The 20454-nt window shown below is 37.2% G+C and overlaps 2 protein-coding genes across 3 annotated transcripts in view; one reads left to right on the forward strand and one right to left on the reverse strand.

The window, feature by feature from the left end:
• The first annotated feature begins 4069 nt into the window (after positions 1-4069).
• LOC141908353 (transmembrane protein 47-like) lies at positions 4070-11912 on the forward strand. The gene is made up of 4 exons (XM_074798368.1): positions 4070-4674; positions 9800-9995; positions 10417-10566; positions 10920-11912. The coding sequence occupies exons 1-4, from the start codon at positions 4594-4596 to the stop codon at positions 11144-11146; spliced, it is 654 nt and encodes a 217-aa protein (XP_074654469.1). The 5' UTR covers positions 4070-4593; the 3' UTR covers positions 11147-11912.
• Positions 11913-14678: 2766 nt separating this feature from the next.
• LOC141908027 (discoidin domain-containing receptor 2-like) overlaps positions 14679-20454 on the reverse strand; it is a 94184-nt gene continuing 88408 nt past the window's right edge. For both annotated transcript variants that reach the window (XM_074797806.1, XM_074797807.1), the window contains exon 15: positions 14679-20197. In XM_074797806.1, the coding sequence (XP_074653907.1) occupies positions 19865-20197 (333 nt within the window). In that variant the 3' untranslated portion in view covers positions 14679-19864. The remainder of the gene's footprint in view (positions 20198-20454) is intronic.

The raw sequence follows: 20454 nt of genomic DNA on the forward strand, positions 1-20454 counted from the left end.
AGCTGGCCCCTTGGTTAAGCTTAATGCCAGTCTATAAAACCGGGCCCTGTATACGTATCAAAAGGATGACGATTTAACTCTTGAGCCAATTTTGGTTTTATTCAGAAGGAAATTCGTAAGTGTGACTGAAGGGAAACAAAATAACTGTAATGAACTAATTTTGACTTCAGGGTGAAATCAAACGCACTACAACTGTAGAACTGGATCCAGGTGACCTCGAATACTAACCGGAATGCTCGTACGAATGGGAAAAAAAACCTTTGATAAAATTATTTATACCCTTAACGACAGCTCGTGGAACAAAACAGTTCCCACATTAATCCTAAATAATTACTGCAACACAAAGAATTCCAAGTGAGGTCCAGTTTTTATTTCAATACTTCTGAAATCTGGGTCGATAATTTACAACATATCAACACAAAGATAAATCGTACGATACTTTCCCATCGTAACGAATTCAAGACATTAAAGAAGATTATTTAAAAAAAATTCTTATTCGTAATACTCACGTAGTAATGGTAGGTCATGATTTTTTTTAGGTAACGAAATTCATTTTTTGTTAAGCCCAGTGGCGCTTAGCTTCCATTGCGCGTTATCCGATATAGTATATACTCAATAACGACGTTGTTGCCCACAACAAAGTTTTATGCGTTTATACTCACACGAATATATGTATCTATATATGATTGGAGACATAGAACCGGCAACAAAACTATTTTTTTTAAAAACATTCAGGTGCATTTTAGAAATAAAATTGCCTTTTCTTCACGACGTATTGAAATCAAGCGCGTTGATAATCAAACGAAAACAGGTTAGCTATTTTCGTGCCGCCGAAAGCTATAGAATGAAAAGACCATTCCTTTTCACTTTTAGTTGAAACTTATTATTATTACAATGCGTCGTGCTTCGAAGGCGTGCGCTTGAATTCTCACTAACCATTTTAAAATCTATGCGCTTCGCTACTTAGTCATCTGTAGCTTTATATAGCGTAGTCCAGGCGAAGTAAATATACCAGTTTCCTGATATTTGCTTTATTGTCCTCCGACCGAGCCAGTGGGTTAGGTTTGAATGGAACCCGTATCGCACTATAGCGCCGGTAAAACAGGGCGTTACCATGGTCACAGAGAATGCTGAAACTTGATAAACATCCCGCGCAGTTTCAACAGCAGCGGCAGCAGCAGCAGCAGCAGCAGTTAGGAGGATGTCGTTACTCGGGGTGACTTCAGCTTTATGTTGACCCTAGCTACACAAAGTCGAAATGAGTCGCCCTCGATCCAATAAAATATTTTAATAAGCTATCGATTTGCAGAACAAACAATTCATCATCGCATTATGGGAATTAATGACACTCAACAAGTAACAGAAATTCCGAGAAAATGTGTGGTGAATATTACCACGTTAAAACATATACCGGTACCATGAAGAAACAATGATTAGATTCTCGATGTTAGAACTTAAAGCACGAAGGAACGGATCATGAAATTCATGCTCCGGTTCCGTTTATTTCTCGTTTGACTCAAATTTTTTAACTTTTGGATTGAACTTATTTTAGCTCTAGACTCAAACCGAATCAGTTACCGTGGAACTGGCTCCAGAAATTGTATATTTAGTTTAACAAGATTAAATGATGATCGCTGGTGGAAAAATATCTTTCCTATACGTGGCCAGAATCATCAGACACGAGCGATTTACCTGAATAGGATAAAATATAGAAATATCGATACAAACCAGATCTTTCCATATGTTTTCAAATGGCGATCAGGTTCTTATCTCACAAAACGCATTTTAAAATAATTCTAACACTTATCCATTCATCAATTTCTATTTGAAATCAGCGAGTCGTCAAGTGAAAAATAGAATATCCCATTTCCTAAAAGATATATACACCGATCCACCAAAGCTCGTAACCTCATCGCTACGTTATGTTTTCTATGCTTTTTAATCATATTTGCGAAGCCCCGATATAATATAATGATGATTAGAATAATACAATTAGAGTATTCTGTGTGAGACGCGACTGAAGATTATTAGAAATAACATCATGAATACTAACTGAATGAACGCAGTTCAAGCGAAACCGTATATTACAAATTGTCACACGGACAACATTCATTTTCACAGAGATTCAGGAATTAATTTGTTCTTGATGATATTCAAATTGTTTTTTGTTCACATAGCTGGTAATTGGTCATCGGGCCGAAGGGGTAATGCAAGGACGTAGGGTCATTTTGGACGTTGAACAGGAATCAATATTGGTTTTTTACTCGTCAAACAAGCGCTTTGCGTCCAATATAACGCGTTGTGATGCCAGGTGCATAAACTTTACCTTTTAACAATTTGAATACCTTCAAATATAGACAGTGATTTGTCTATGGAAACCAATTTGAATACGATCGACGATGACGTCACAACATGGCCACATACATCACGTGACATTAGATTATTTCAGTCACGGTTCATGATAAACGAAAAGTGTTTGAAGACGCATTCAAAAATTCGGGATAAATTTTTTTTTTTCGAAGTTGTTTCTCTCATGAAAATTTCGCCGAATAACCGCATATGTATATATTTTTACGGTGGCGTTTCCAAAAGGGACTGCTCCGATATTTCGCAGACTCTTCAAAATTTGAAAAATAATCTGGGAAAATGTAATCGTCGATTTTTGATTAATTAGAACCACGCGTGCGCGCCGTACAAATGATTTCGTAATATGTATTAATCAAATACGTTAAAGAGATGAATCAAAATGTCAGGATACATTAATCAAAAACATTATCAAATGTCCTTCCCCCCAAAAAGCTTCTATATCAATTGTTCATTTCCCAAAAAGACTTCAGACATCTGTAATTCATTAATTCACGTAAGTTTTCTGTGAGTAGCCAGACGTCCATTGTTTTCTTAAGTTGATTATTTTTACTGTTTCTAATGGCGCGTAGTCGGTTTCCACTCATATTTCTTTTCACGACGATAGACTCCAAGAAATTCCTCTTTGGGTTCTTAATTCTTGACAAATTGTTTATAATTAACTAGATAAAGCCAGTTTGATTAAAAAAACCTACCTTAACTCGGCCTAATTCGTCAGAGGACTCGGGAATCTAAGAGTTTGTTAGGAAACTTCCTGTGACAATTTTTTCTCGGTATCTAGGACCCAGTGCTCGTTCGTAAACATACATGTGAATGCGTCGAGATTCGTTTCTTTCACTTTTGAAAAAATGTACAATGAAACTCATTGAATATAACGACGTCAGTAGAATATAATATAATAAAAGCCGCCATATCGTGGCGTATATAGTTCTAGTATATGGCAGGATTTATTGTTTCGTAAAGTAACGTTTTTTTCAGGTCAAATATTGAAAGGAGTTTAATAAATATGTATATATAGGAATGATAGAATAATGTTTGAATAACTTTGTAAGTCGAGCGCTTTACCAGTGATCGCTGCCGGTGCCACCTACCGTAATCGACAGAATTTATTCAAAATCTTGAACAATTTTCTCATTTTTCTAACATGATTTCGTTTCGTAATGTTTTGTAATTTCAACGCAGAAGAAATTTCCCAAAAATAACGTCAAATTGTTTTAGCTTGGAGTTGAATTAATTTCAATTGCTTCGGTCACATTTCACTGCGCACGTCCATAACAATGTATGAAATCTTTAAGTTATCTTTATCAAGATCAAGAAATATATATTTCATGGCAGTTGATCAAGTTTATCTCGTATATGAGGCCAGTTCCACAGTTCTGAATCTATATTCGACTAAGGGTTTACTGATTGAAAACGTACAAAGAATAAATAATACGTAACTCGGAACACTGGGAATGGTTCCTGGTTTTTGAGAATGTGGAAGTAACACATTGACTACAAATTTTTTCTCAAAGGAATAAATGATTCAATGAATCATTACCACCAGAAACACGAGAAACCTAAACAAAATATTATCTAAATATCACCGTTATCAATTAATCAATATATTGTTTTATATCGTTGTGGACAGGGCTACATGCTCTCGTGTATTTAGATAAGGACGCCCCACTAAGTGCAATGGAATGCCAGGAATGAGTCCTGTATGGTATTAATCTTTGAACGCCTGTGTTTTCGTCTCGGGTTAAACAATCTGTCGCCGCCATTTTATTTCCTGCGCGTCTTTATAAAAGAGCTCATGAATGCACACACCGGTTTTGACTCGTTTTTCAATGCGGTGTATTGAACGCGAGTTTACGCGGGTAGTGTACATGTATTCATGTTATGTTTTTAGTCGGAACGGTGGTGAAAGTGGTTTCTCTCAAATCGGTAGTTCACGAGACGCTCGCTCAGCGGCGGATATCAATCCTTATAAATATATTACCGTTCCTCGCTCATCTCTAGACTGGGTTATAATTAGACCGTTCGCAGACGCGATCATCGTTGCTTCTGTTTCGATCGAAGGAGGCTGAGGTTTCTACGGAGTAAACGCGTCAGTGAGAAGGAATTACGTGAAATTGATTACGGATGGAATTCTCGTAGACCCGTGATCTACGATATTCAGTCGTTTATACGCGTCGTGTTTGTCGTTGGTTTTCTTGTGATTCTATCGCGTGTTACCAAATAACTGCAATGATGAACCACTCGGAATCGCGGGAACGCATGGCTCCTACTACGACCATCGAAACGGTCACCGTCGTTCGGCCTTTAAAGGTACCTTAATTTTATACGTCAAAAGCATATTCGAATTAACACTTTTTTACTTTGCATTCGACATTCCTTTATTTCAGTAAACCTTCAATACACTCTATATGTACTTACATACAAATCAGCAATTACCAGCGGTAGTTAAACACCGGCATTTATAGAAACAAGAGATGACAAAAATGTGGATAAATATTTTGACAGTTTTGCGGCGGAAAATTTTGTCATTTACATAACAGACATATAATTATATTTTGAGAAATATTAATAATTCCCATGCGTATTTAGTAACAAGCGGTAATTGAGACTATAATGCGATCCAATTGGCCATACCGGAAATTATTTCCTATCATCTGCAAATATATGATATAAAAAACAACCGAAAAATAAATCATTTGTATTATATCAGTCAGTGCTTCTATAGCGCCTTTAACGCTGAAAGGAACTCTGTGCTTAGGATGATTGAAGTGGTACGTATTCAGATTTTTTTTTTTAGTTCATTTTAGTTTACATTTATTCATATACATTAAACAAGCACAATCGGTACCTTGATATCACCTCAGTATTTGCATATTCTATTCATATATTCATATTATGCAATTTGAAATTCAAACGGCATTTCATTATCAAATGAAATTCAAACGGCATTTCATCATCAAAAGCATTTGAACCAACACTTGTATCAAAAATGAACACGAGGTTTTATTTCCATTGCATGAAGCAACAATACGCGATCAATCAAATTATACAATAAAATTGAGATCTATAGAATAAGTTACGTCATGACAATCATTGACAATGCAGCAGTCCTTCATAATATCAATGATTATTCCCATTTTGATCCCATGCATCATTCTAATGAATATGTATTTTGCGTATCTATGCATTATACATACAGTTAACCTGCCCTGGGACAGGCAAAGGTGGTCCGGGGTAAACGAAGTTCGAATTGAGGATTGGAAAATAGGAGGTTAGAAAATGAGTTTTTTGAGTCAAACGAAAGTCCCTGTTGGTCGTGCCCGGATTTTCCTATTTATATTTTACGGGCCACGATGCAGAAGACATATATACGTGTGTACAATCGATATGGCTTCATGTCACCTTATATTCCATTCACTGCGAGACGTATATACTTGTATATCGTGAATTATGAACACATGTGTGTGCATTTTAATTGTACTCGACACTCACTATGCGTATATACGGTGCTATAGTCTGTTCGTGTCTCCTGATTCAATAATTCAAACGTACGGTTTTAAACCAATAATTCTCCCTTTGTTCTGGCGCGCGTATACAACTAACCTAGATAAAAATGCGTTCAGAATCTATTAGAAATCCATTCTTTTAAATCATGGATTGTATGGTTTTTTTAAATTGAATTTGGCAGAGTAGAAAGTGGTCAGTGAAATTTGGTGATTCTATTCAATTTCGTAGTAATTGGTTGTTGGCATTATACAACATATACAACATTTGAAAACATAGCTAATGGTCGGATAATAATATGTACAATATATGTCACTTATTAACGTTTGGTTTCAATACAGTGTCCTGCAACCGTCTTAACCTCGAGCACGACCTGTGAATTACGAGTTCACCGCGAAAGGAGCGTACATTGATCTATGATTAGTCTTATTTACGAGTTCACAGCGAAAGGAGCGTATGTTGATTTCGACTTACCGGCTGTCCAGAAAAGACGTCCACACAAAATTGCAGTGTTGTGACCCCCACCCCATGTCTACAGAACATCTACATTGCCCTAACCCCCTCCCTTGTCTAACGGGCAAAAAAAGAATAAAATACATCGGATCGGATATCCAGCCATATGCAGTTTCATTCACTTCATCATTTATTACACACTTGAGCCGACTACAGTGTGTTATTCCATACATTATCTTGAAAACATATCTCGATGTCCACATCCAAACAACCCTTTCCCCCTGTCCACAAAGTTCACAAACCCCCTCCCCTTGACCTTAGACGCCTTTTATGGACAGCCCTTTGCGAGTTCACAGCGAAAGGAGCGTACGACGTTGCTATTTGCGCGAACAAACGAAGCGAAGCTCGTTAACGCTATCAAGTTTAATTAGCCGCAATAAAACCGCCACCATTTTGTTTTATGTTGGCCATTAAATCAACAACAAGTACTAGCTGGAAATCTCGGTATTTCTGAGGATGATTTCGAAGCAATTATTCTAATACAATTAATGCTATAATTCTTCATGAACTGCCTAGGAACGAGTGATTAGTTGTTGTGTTGGCTGTGCTTCGTTAAAGAGATTATAATCGTTGTTTTTAGATTTGCTGTCTTCACCCCCCCCCCCTCCTAGCACTTATTGACTACTGGACCCAGTTCCACAGATCTTTAAATCTAATCTTAACATACATATGTAGAACTTGGTCCTGATCTGTGGAAATAAGCCATGAACTGCGGGACTGAGCCGTGCACTGTGGAACTGGATTCTGAGCTGGAGAACTAGATCCTAAACTGTGGAACTAGATCCTGACATTGGAACTGAAATCTGAACTGTGGAATAGGCCCAGAACTGTGGAACTGGCTCCTGGACTGTGGAACTGGGTTCTGAGCTGTGGAACTGGGTTTTACTTGAATTTATTCCAAATCCGACTGGCCTACTCACGACCTATTTCTAAATAGTCCACCACTGACGTTCAGTCTCTTACCCTGTGGACCACCTTTCCTTCAGCTTAGAACATTCGAAGCATAGAATTCATGATAAATTTCTACAAAATCATATCAGACTAAATCGAACAATATCTGAGTTGTATCTGTGTTTATTTCGATAATGTGTATCGGTGCCTGGGAGGCAGATGTTACTATACGATGATGAATATAATATAGTATCGTTTTACCTAATAGAACAATCGCATACACACACACACACACACACACACAACCCACATGTGCAATAATAATATTCGAAAATATTTACTCTATTTATCAGTTTCATCCGCGACGGCATTTCTGAAATTCCTGACACAACAACGCGACATGATTCAAACCGAACCTATTCAATACATTTACAGTACATAAAGAATTATATTTATATACGTGAAAAAGAGTAACTTTGATCGGACCACACAACGAAATAAACAACAAGCTATTTGATATTTGAGATTTTGTTTCGGCGTCCGATTTAGAGACGATCAAATGCATTTATCAAAAGAGTTATCTGCGCCCAATCAACCCAGTCCCCGGATACTAGGCCGACATAGTAGTTTCGATTGAAAACTACATCCAAGAATTTAGAGTGGTTTTGTTTTGATTGTCAATCGTTTAAACTCGATTCTAGATGTTTTGCACATTTTCCACGTGAAACTGAACCTAAATATTGAAAGCCTGGACCCATAGGTGAATAACCGTAGTATAGAAAAACTAGACCAATCCATGGCCACCCTACATCCATATACGTTGATAAACCGGACCCATTCATATAGACATCCTACAGTTTATAAAAAGCCCCGCTATTTTAAACCTTTTCAAGAAATAAACATACGATCTCTAGTTACTGAATGGTATAACAGGGATTTACTATTCCATGTATTCGCTACTGGGGGTAGAGATAGATATATTATCAGCGTCAGTAGAACTCTCCATCTTCTCCTTCTCTCATCAACAACTAAACATTGTTCCGTTTCGTTTCCACTCGTAAATCTACTAAACGTCAGAAAATCGCTCTCCCGAAAACTGATGAAGATTTTCCCGAACTACATCGCTGAATATTGCAGCTTTATGCATTATGAACGGTACGATAAATTGTGAACATGAAACGCCTTTCATCAGCAAGATATTCTTGTTATCTTTAAAAAGAAAAATGAATAACGACTCAAAAACAAAGCGAATGAAGAATTGCCACAGTTGTGAGCCAGGATCTGAATACGGAATGAACTAACTCCAGGCAGCTGGGGTATATGATTTTCCAGTCACTATGGAGGCTGTCGTGTTGGAAACAATGAAATGCCCAGGAGCTAATGATATCATTCCGTGTTAGTACTTTACAGTATATCTCACATTGGGATGACGAGTGGTTATCTACTATTCAACGCTGGATGTAACAGTCACCCGTGCCCAGTGCTCAGGACAGGTCGCTCGAATTTAGCTGGAGCAGACATTTTTAGTGAAGTGTGGAGGAATTTTATTTATGAGACCCACTCACGCGGCTGCAACGATATTAGACGAAAGATAATAATTTTACAACAGAAATTCGTCTTCTCGGTGAATTCAAACATTTACTTTTGACATACACTCTTCAAATTTCAATAGTTTACCTTTTTCAAAAAAGACCTGTCCTGCAGAAATGTCAAGAAAATTCTCATTCAAAGCATTCTACTATCTTTCTCCTGTTGTTCTAGATAGTAACGCCACCGTTTATTATCTATCCGATTCGATAAAGCGTTAACAAGAAATGTTTAAAATTTCACTATTATCAACATTTTTCATCTATACAGAAATTTTTGTTTCGTCTCAACGTAACATGATCTTAAAAAGTACCGCGTATATTGCCCTATACACGAGTGGGGACCTAATAGCAAAGAATCCATGAAATAGAGCGCGTTTATTCAGTAAGCAATGATGCAAAAATGAAAATTGATGGTGTAGTTATTATTATTTCTAACACGCTCAGTTATAAGTTTACCTGTATCGGATGGAATTTGTTCCGAGTTGGTTTTTATGAGATGTTAACACGATAGTTTACAGTAGAGATACAGTCAGTTCTGTTATATGCATCTAATACATGAATTAGGAATGAATTCATCACAATTTCTGTGGTTTGTGACATGAAAGATGACCACTGGCTAGAAATACATATTGAGGTCGCTCGTGGTGTAGTTGTTACAAAAAATCCTTATCGGACAAGTTTCGTTGAGAGCCGTTCGCCATCAGAAGGCAAAATCTACTTATCTAAATCAGATCTTGCTTTTCTAGTAATTCTAAGGTTACCGTAAATAGATTCTTTATATCCTCACATAAATCTTTAATCGATTTCCAAAGCAATTTTGACTCTGTATGCAACAAGTGTGGTTAGATACATAAAAGCGGTTGATTTGAAGTTACACTTTGGTCTGGGTCTTGGATTCTGTTGTCTAATATCGGAATATTTCAATATTACTATTTCAGGTCTTAGCGTTTGTTTGTTCACTGATCGCTACTATTTTACTGATAGTCACTCACGTCAGTACCGAATGGCTAACGACATCAGGATATCGCCAGGGACTGTGGAAATACTGTTCCCTGATCAACTTAGAAGTGACAGGAATCACCACGACTTTAGCCCCCGGGACGGATACCTGCGTGCACCATCCTTCCGATAAAGGTAAGCGCAACTGACTCTGTATATATATGGCTAATGTTAAACTAATGTTCGTTTCAGTAATGTATCCTCTAAGAGCAATCAATGTTGAGATGCTCCTAGTAGACTTCAGGCAGTTCTGTGGGAGATGGCTTTGCTTCGCTCTGGAGTTTAAAATCCACGACTGTTCGAATCCGAACGAGGATGGTAGCATACATTCCTGAACAAAATCTTATTTCCACACAGCCGCAGTCTGTGCGAAGACCGAACATATTAAGATACTGCGGAGCGTATAGGGATTTGTAATTGAAATGCCAAGAACAGTGACATTCCACCATAGAATTCACGATTCTCTTAATAAACGTATTAAATCAGTCTATTGAGAACGATAATTTCAACATGAGCGACTAATCTCAATAAATCTTGTATTTCATTTTATTTCCAGCCTGGGTGCACGCATCTGCAGCTCTATGCGTTATCGGTCTATTGTTAACGTTCGCGGCCTGTGTTCTATGTGGGGTCGGGTTGGCCCTGAAACCCACCGACATCAAATATAAACTCTACAGAGTAGCCATGTATCTGTTATTTGCTGCAGGTAAGAACTCGGGCATCTCCGGCATCGATTGCCATTTTCTTGAAGGCGTTTAGTTGACCACACCCAAATGTGTTTTATGGCGGTAAATCGTTATTTTACCCCCGAGAGATGATAGTTAGCGGCGGTAAATAGAGCAGTTTTCAAAGATAAATCGATGAAATAACGGTCGGCTGCTCGATAGATTTCCGTCGGCAGACGACTTCAACAGTTTCCGGTATATGATTGATGTGGGAATAGGTTCCGTTAGGTTTTAACGTTATGAAGCTGAGAATTGCACACGTCAATGCTTTGATTTAAGGCCCCCAGAATTGTTTGTATGATGTAGTCTCAAATCGAATTCATCTCAATTTCAGTTTTGTTGATGATCATCAGTTTGATCGTGTTTCCAGTAATGGCCATACAAGAACTGAACGCACGACCGATAACGAGGAAATACTGGGAGTTTAACTGGGCGTATGGGATCGCCTGGGGCGCCACGGCGTTCTGTATAGGGGGCGCAATTTTACTCCTGTGCGATAAAGAAAGCGAAGAGATTTACTATAGAGAGAAGATACACCGAGGTATATCATCCGACGCGTGATTGCATTGATTCGGAGCGCTCCTTAAAAACGATTTCATGTGACCCCTTTAAAACGAGATCCCATCTATTATCAAACTATTCCGACTAATGTAGGAAACGAAATGAAGTGGGTTAAGGCTCAATAACGACCTTCGAAGTGCGTTCGATCGATAACCTTCATATTAAATTCAATTACATTCAAGTGAATATTGACTTCTGATCTAGTGACCTTTCAAACTGGTTCGAGGACAATTCGACTTTCGCCCGAGGTGCAACTAAGTGGGATATTGACCTTCGCAAGGTCGACTCGCCCTAAGCGTGACGTCAGTGACACTGGACGCTGAGATTGAGTGTGAACTGCTGTCTGATGTAAAAATGAAATTAATTTCAGTCTTTGTGGTTAGTAATATGTGTACATAGCTTTTCATCATTTCAATTCATCAAAACCTGTCACCTTGACAATAATCAAAAGATAGAATACGCCACGCCTCCATGCGGGGATTCAAAGTACAACCGGGTTTTTTAAAAAGAATTTAGAAGTAGACAGACTTATAGCTGTTAATGACAAAATGTTCTACGTGGATTTACTGTAGCATTGTAAATGTATATACTACAATTTTATCATATATTTCGTTTTATCCCGGTATCGATGTCCCAGCGTTTTTGGAAACCAGAAAACCGCGTCTGCTGAAATGAACCTGATCGTTTTTATCGACTGATTGTTACTTATTGAAATATTGCCATTTTCATAAATAAATGTATTTGCCAAAAAATAAAAATAGCTTTTGTGAGAAAAATCATTGCAAGTTACTTTGTATTTCAATTTCCGGAATTTTGGAATGAGATCAGTTGTCGTAATCGGTTCGATTGTTATATCTATAGTAATCAACCGTAGGACGACTGTACGACGAATTCGACTTGGTTCACGAAAATTCCGCTAGGATTCTGGTGCGGAGAGTTGAAAATTCCACTCGGCAATGAAAAACGACTGCAAGACAAGAGTTCATAGTTCACGAAAATTCAGCTTCCGGGATTCGAACCTGCTCATGTAGCCTCTGGTGTCATACGATATACAAATTATCCTCCATATCAACAAGTTCTCCCGGCCCAAGGTTCGAATCCCAGTACGGGGAGGGATGGGAAAACCATGAATTATAATCATAGCTTCCCTTAAGGAATTATTACAATATCTTAATTGTTGTTTTTAAGATTTTCTATATCGTTGAATGAGGTCAGTAGTGGTAACTTGTAATAGATTAATCGCGATTCGAAATAATTAACCGTACTGTTCGTAGTTCATAGAAATACGACTGTACGACATATTCGACTTAGTTCTCGGAAATTCCTCTAGGACCTTATTGGCGCTGTGCAAAACGACTGCAAGACAAATTTTCGTAGTTCACGATAATTCCGCGAGGATTCTTTGGCACGGATAATAGTTCACGAAAAAACCGCTAGGGTTGCCACAAGGCAATTCACTTGCCAGAGGCACCATGTCTTCCCGCCAGTTAGTTGGGGATTCGAACCTGATCATATGTCGCTTTGACACGCAATAATATGCAAATAACTGCTGCATAATTAATTAGCTTTTCTGACTTGAGGTTCGAATCCGAGCACTGACATAATTATTCAATCAATCGGTGGAAAATGAAAGCCATTCAATCCAGGTTGGCAATTCCTGACTCAAAGAAAAATAAATAAACAAACAAAACAAAGGGTTTCTTCTTTAGCCTTAAATATATAATTTTTATTTACAAAATGCTCCCATGGATAATTGAATTCTTTATTATCATTATCATGATTAATTATCATTTATCTATTAATAATTTTCTTTTATAATGTTTATGATAATTATTATTTTCACAGTTTTCCCCTGGGCTGCTTTATTCCATTTATACACATGTATACAAATAATAGTATTATATCTAAACACAGTACCATCATCGTCTTATATATTCACACGCACTTCTTCCTAAATTCAAGGCCCAGCTCCGCAGTCATCGGTTACGTTTGAATTTATAGAGTTAAAATAAGTTCTTGTTAACAGAGAACTGCGGAACTGGGACTCGGGCCCAGTTGCGCCTTTGTAACTGAGGGTCTTAAATCTGGTCTTCAAGTGGCAGTTTGACTACAAAACCAGTCTTTAAGTTGCGCAACTGAGGCCGCTTTATAATCTTTCGCTGATAATTTCATTTCACAAACGCTGTTATCTTATTTGACGTATTTTATATGAATTCTAATTTCCATCTTTGTTTCTAAGCGCTGTATAAAAATAAATTCAGCCTCAGTTTTGCGAATGCGATCGTCCTTTATTCAAGAACAAACCGCTCCTAGAACTTAACATATCCTAGTATCGGCATGTCTTCAAACTCGGCTGAATGTTTGACAACTCGTCTCAATAAAGTGCTTCAATTACATATTACATATATATATTTCTTTCATTTGTAACAAATTAAACTCTACCGCAGTCGTCTAACTGACTGACTGACACAGCGCGAGTGTTTCTTTTTCTTAAATGAAGTTTTATATCTACTAATACTTTGCCATCGAAAAAGCACCAACCACGGTCAACGACGCACGAAAAAACAGAAAATTCAACATATTGCTAAAATAGGCATAAGATGATTTAATTGCATGAATTCAAAAACGCAGAGAAGCTTTTGTGAGAAAAATCATTGCAAGTACTTTGTATTTCAATTTCCTGAATTGTGGAATGAGATCAGTTGTCGTAATCGGTTCGATTGTTATATCCATAGTAATCATCCGTAGGACGACTGTACGACGAATTCGACTTAGTTCACGAAAATACCGCTAGGATTATGGTGCGGAGAGGTGAAAAATCCGCTCGGATTCGAACCTGATCGTGTAGCCTCTGGTGTCATACAATATACAAATTATCCTCCATATCAACAAGTTCTCCCGGCCCAAGGTTCGAATCCCAGTACGGGGAGGGATGGGAAAACCATGAATTATAATCATAGCTTCCCTTAAGGAATTATTGCAATATCTTAATTGTTGTTTTTAAGATTTTCTGTATCGTTGAATGAGGTCAGTAGTGGTAACTTGTAATAGATTAATCGCGATTCGAAATAATTAACCGTACTGTTCGTAGTTCATCGAAATACGACTGTACGACATATTCGACTTAGTTCTCGGAAATCCCTCTAGGACCTTATTGGCGCTGTGCAAAAACGACTGCAAGACAAATTTTCGTAGTTCACGATAATTCCGCAAGGATTCTTTGGCACGGATAATAGTTCACGAAAATACCGCTTGGGTTGCCACAAGGCAATTCACTTGCCAGAGGCACCATGTCTTCCCGCCAGTTAGTTGGGGATTCGAACCTGATCATATGTCGCTTTGACACGCAATAATATGCAAATAACTGCTGCATAATTAATTAGCTTTTCTGACTTGAGGTTCGAATCCCAGCACTGACATAATTATTCAATCAATCGGTGGAAAATGAAAGCCATTCAATCCAGGTTGGCAATTCCTGACTCAAAGAAAAATAAATAAACAAACATAACAAAGGGTTTCTTCTTTAGCCTTAAATATATAATTTTTATTTACAAAATGCTCCCATGGATAATTGAATTCTTTATTATCATTATCATGATTAATTATCATTTATCTATTAATAATTTTCTTTTATAATGTTTATGATAATTATTATTTTCACAGTTTTCCCCTGGGCTGCTTTATTCCATTTATACACATGTATACAAATAATAGTATTATATCTAAACACAGTACCATCATCGTCTTATATATTCACACGCACATCTTCCTAAATTCAAGGCCCAGCTCCGCAGTCATCGGTTACGTTCGAATTTATAGAGTTAAAATAAGTTCTTGTTAACAGAGAACTGCGGAACTGGGACTCGGGCCCAGTTGCGCCTTTGTAACTGAGGGTCTTAAATCTGGTCTTCAAGTGGCAGTTTGACTACAAAACCAGTCTTAAAGTTGCACAACTGAGGCCGGTTTATAATCTTTCGCTGATAATTTCATTTCACAAACGCTGTTATCTTATTTGACGTATTTTATATGAATTCTAATTTCCATCTTTGTTTCTAAGCGCTGTATAAAAATAAATTCAGCCTCGGATTTGCGAATGCGATCGTCCTTTATTCAAGAACAAGCCGCTCCTAGAACTGAACATATCCTAGTATCGGCATGTCTTCAAACTCGGCTGAATGTTTGACAACTCGTCTCAATAAACTGCTTCAATTACATATTACATATATATATTTCTTTCATTTGTAACAAATTAAACTCTACCGCAGTCGTCTAACTGACTGACTGACACAGCGCGAGTGTTTCTTTTTCTTAAATGAAGTTTTATATCTACTAATACTTTGCCATCGAAAAAACACCAACCACGGTCAACGACGCACGAAAAAACAGAAAATTCAACATATTTTTTTACTTTACACGAAAAAAACAAATGCCACTGATAATTTTTTACCTCTAATATTTATCATCCAGCAATGAGACCGACAACACAGTTCATGTCACCAATAATTCATGAGCATCATAGCTTACTGTACATGATAAGGGTACATTTCTAGCAGGACTGGGCCAGACGTTTTTCAAATTTTTGCAAACATAAAACGCCACCCTTTTTAACATTTGATGGGATATACAATCCTGGCTCACTAAAAGTATCGCTACACAACTGAGCTGGTTTGATTATACATAGCTTTCTAAGTCTAAAGTCGTTTTTGAAAAGAGATTTCGAATAAAATGAACGTTAAATTGTCTAAACAAATAATATTCTTATGACTCGTGTTACAATTTGAGAGTCAGGGGAAGGTGTTCACACGACGTAACGTTGACACATGATTAAAGCGAAAAGCGGACATTTTTTTCCGGGGTCATTTTTTTCATAAGCACGATCAGCGTTGTTTACAAATATATTTACATTGTTCTGTACACAGTTCACAATATCGAGTTATCTTCAATATTCAACAGAGTCTGATTTTTCAATTTTTCACAAAAAAATAAAACGCAAATTCGCGCAGAGTTAAGATTTGCCGTCGACCTTCTATTGGAACTTGGCAAAATTTGAAAATATTAGGCCCCAGTTCCATAGATGTGGCTTGTTTCAAAATCAGTTCGGGCTTATTACTTTCATAGTCACGAGTGAATTTCAAAATCAACTGATCTTGATTGTGACCGGAGTAAATGAAATTGAGTAGCTGGTGCCTGCATGCGGTCAAATTTTGTTCTACAATACAGCGGAATTGGGATACGTTCATTTATAAACGAAACAAATCCCGATACATGCATCAATCAAATCTGGTCCCTTGAAAATAATATACCCAATTTCAGCGTTGTATCGAGGACTAAAGGCTTTGAAATACGAGATAACGAAATTCTTTTATCCACGAGACTTTGTTCGGCTTCAGTTTTTCTTCAATCGTATCGCGTTACAAAATATGCTCTGCTTGAGGTAGGTACCGGTAGCTGGTTGAAATTAAAATGACTGCAGAATTTTAAAATTCGAAACTTCGTTTTTTTATAAATAACGCCGAAAAACGTCGCAAACAATTTTAGTGTGAATTAAGTTGACAAAGGAATTTAAGAGCTAATTACTGAAAATCTAAAATCAAATCATAAATTGAATAAAAGTTTATGAAAAGAGTCTTAAGATTTTTTAAGAACTTCGAAAGATGAAGCACGTAAAAAGAATCATGCTGATAGAATTCACATGCATTTAATGGGCGCAAGAAAATGTCTTTGAATTTTGTTTTCAAACTTGAAATCATTGAAACCAAAATGTTTTGTAAAATTCATGATTTCGAATTAAATTTATAGAAAAAAAAACAGGTTTTATGCGTTTTTGGATTCATGCAATTAAACCATCTTATGCCTATTTTAGCAATCCCTGCTATTCTTCTAAATAAAAATCAAATTAGTTCTAGATATACCCCAGAATGTCTTCACGCTATCGTAAAATGAAAAGGCATCGTAAACTTAAGAACAAGTTGAATTTTTCAACAAATGAACCTCTATTCGTAGTTGATAACACACATTCATGAGTGGTGTTTTGAATGTCGAGTGCGAATGGAACAGGTTTAAAAAAAAAAAACAATAACTTCCTTTAAAATCAACTAACAACAGTCAAATAATTATAAATTATCTTCGCAATAACTAATTATTTTTACTTAATAAGCCATTTTTACATGAGGACTGAAATTTTATAGACCCCGTGATAACTTTAATTCCGGGGGTTGACACGATTTACAAGTAGTTGATTTAACCCCCGAGATTTAAGTAAACACTGGATCCAGTTCCACGGTTTTAGAGTGAGAATTAGTTCAATTACAAAGTTCAAACCCCAGACTCGAAACCTAACCGTAAAAACTGTGGAACCAGTTCCTGTAGTCAGTTGCACAATCATGGCTTGGATATAAAACATGTCGATCTAACAAATTAAAACTAGCCGTAAGATCTAAAACTGCTTTTAGCCATCAATCATGACTGTACAACTCAGCCTAGATCTACAAAACTAGCCTCAGTTCTTTTTTCGAATACTCAATTTCAATCTTTAAGTTTTCAAACCATCAAATTTGAAAATATTTGAAGCAATCAGCGACTGACAGCTCTATTTACAATTTGGCAACATCAGTTCTTTATGAAGAGCTGTCAATGATGAGAAATAAAACAATACTGGTATTACGCCATTCCAGGAAAACTCAGTAATAATTTACAATGAAAAAAGTCTTAACAAATTCTTCCGATTTTTCACGTCTTAAAAATCTCTGTACAAAGTTAAAAAAAATCACCACATTTTGGCAGAAGCTCTTTTTATCTATAGTTTAATCGTCGAGTTTTTCTGATGCGCGATAAAGGTAACAAAATACTGCTGCAAAATATGAATCAATTCATAGAGTACTTAGCCAGATAAGAGACATTCGTGATGGGAGAAAATAACGGTAAAATAGAAGGGCACTCGTTAACTAGCGTATAAATTAACAATAAGTTAATAATTTCAATGTGAACTATTTTTTTCTACATCGTCGACAAGTAGGAATGTGAATAGCAGTCAACTAGTGTTCGTACCCTACTGCAAGTTAGATAATCACATGCCCCAGTTGCATGGCTGTGGGTTCAATTCCGTTACTCAAAACCAGTACAGTTTGAATTTCTAACTGCCACATCGCAAGTTAAATCCACAGCCGTGTGATTGGGTCGGTTTCGATTCAAGTGAATAGTCAGTGAGTTTTCTTGTCCGATCCTGCCTCGCAAACTACTCAACTACACGGTAGTTCTCTTATAGTGGTTTATATAAGGTCAAGGTCATTGACTAACTGGTACCTTCTTGCCTTCAACTAACTTAACATTTCTAGCTGCTGTGCTGCTTTCTGGCTTATGCGAAGAACGACTTGTTCGCACGTCCGATTATCAGGACAGATAAACCTTTATTTAAACCCAACTACAAGTCCGTTGAGTAGAAGTCGGGTTAAGAAAACTCAGTGACTGTCACTTTCATTGTAAAGTTCAAGGTAAAAGCCTCAAGACGATGATTTTGTGTAGTAAAGTCTGTTGATATGTTTAAGTATGTAAATGAATCACATGTACACATAATTAAATCGTAATTTACGAGAAAAAAAAAATCAATCACAGTTTTCCATATTTCATTACACATATAATCAATCATAATAATAATAATGATAATAATAATAATCAATCTATAATTCATAATTCTGTTATCGTTCCCCCTGCATGTGGCCCCCCTCTTCCCCGCGGCACATTTAAAGATATACTTCACAATATTGAATTATATTCGCAGCACGTGAAAAAATGCGCCTATTTTCGCGAAACCACGAATAATTTTATCATACAATTTGTACTTCACACATCATCTTTTTTCTTTACAAATATCGATGCGGTTCTAATAACGTTTTATTCGTATTCAATTAATTAATAATAATTTCATTAACCATTCGAATATTCATTCATTTATTCACCTGTTTATCTACACATATAATTAATATTTCATCGTAGTAAAAAAGCTTGATCGGTGCAGTCGAAACTGAACCGTGTACGACACAGTCGTTAGTATCAGACTAGTAAAAAACACTTCCACAATTCTTCTGTACGTTTCTTGTTCGTTTCTTGTCTTTTTAATCGCGTGTCGCGCGATTCTTAGAATCTAGTGAATCGACTCTTCTTCACGCGAGGAGAGAGATTCGAATTTATTTCCGTCTATTCGCTGTTTTAGTTTAGCTTAGGCAGGTTTCGATTGAACGTACTCCGGTTTTTAGGAATATCAGTTGCGGATTGTACTAATTCTCTACCGGCCGTTTCAATCGGAATCGGAATTCCGGAATTTGTTCCGAGCGGAATACACTCTACTTATTCGGTAGAGACCGATCGAAACCTGCCTTTAACACCATGAATGGCACAATGAATGGATAACAACAATATAAGCTGTGTGGAATACCGTAATGAAAAAGCGTCAACAGGGGGCGCTTATCGACGGGCACGTGCACTCTTAAACTCCGTTTTACGCTATTAACCGTTCTAGTCGCCATTTTGAGCTCCTCGACGCGCGCCACTATCGTACAAAATGAAAAGAAATCCCAATAAGTCGCGCCGCTTTCCTTTTTAAAAGCGTTCTCAAAACACCGTTCAACATCACTATCACGCGACAAAAATGGACGTTTGTCGCGGAAATTCATCATCGCCCGTCCGTCCGTCGGTTTATATCATACACACCAGGGGTCGCTACTAGCATAATACCATTTTACTCTGACCCATTTGTTCGTCTTTCGGATTGTAACCCATGTTCTTGCGTTGTAAGAACATGTGGATTTCCCTAAACGTCGGCCGACTGAGTTCGCAACGGTTCCAGCACTCGCGCATCAAATCGTAAATCTCCTTCGGACAGTTCGCGGGAATCGGCAAGTAGATCTCTTGCCCCGACTGTCGGTAAAAGTGACCACAGTTTTCGATGACCTGCTCATCGGTCAAGTGTTCGTACGGTTGTATTTTAGCGAATGTGAGTATTTCCCACAATGTCACCGCAAATGACCAGATATCACTCTTTGTTGTGAATTTACCCTGAAAAACACGAAAATGGAAACGCAAATTTAGAAAGGTTCGAACGATGAAGAAGAATTTAAAGTATACCTCGAGTAAAGTTTAACCCCAGAAGAAAGAACCGGATTTTTTACGCAAAAATGCCAACTTTTATACGATGACGTAGGGTACATGAATTTCATCCACTCGATTCATTGATACCGTTGACTGTTGCGCTCGCCAGGGATCTGATTGCCTTAGATTTTCATGTGCCTCCCACAATCTTAAACTTCTCCACT

This window comes from Tubulanus polymorphus, chromosome 7 (assembly GCF_964204645.1).
Source record: "Tubulanus polymorphus chromosome 7, tnTubPoly1.2, whole genome shotgun sequence".
NCBI classification, from domain to species: domain Eukaryota; kingdom Metazoa; phylum Nemertea; class Palaeonemertea; order Tubulaniformes; family Tubulanidae; genus Tubulanus; species Tubulanus polymorphus.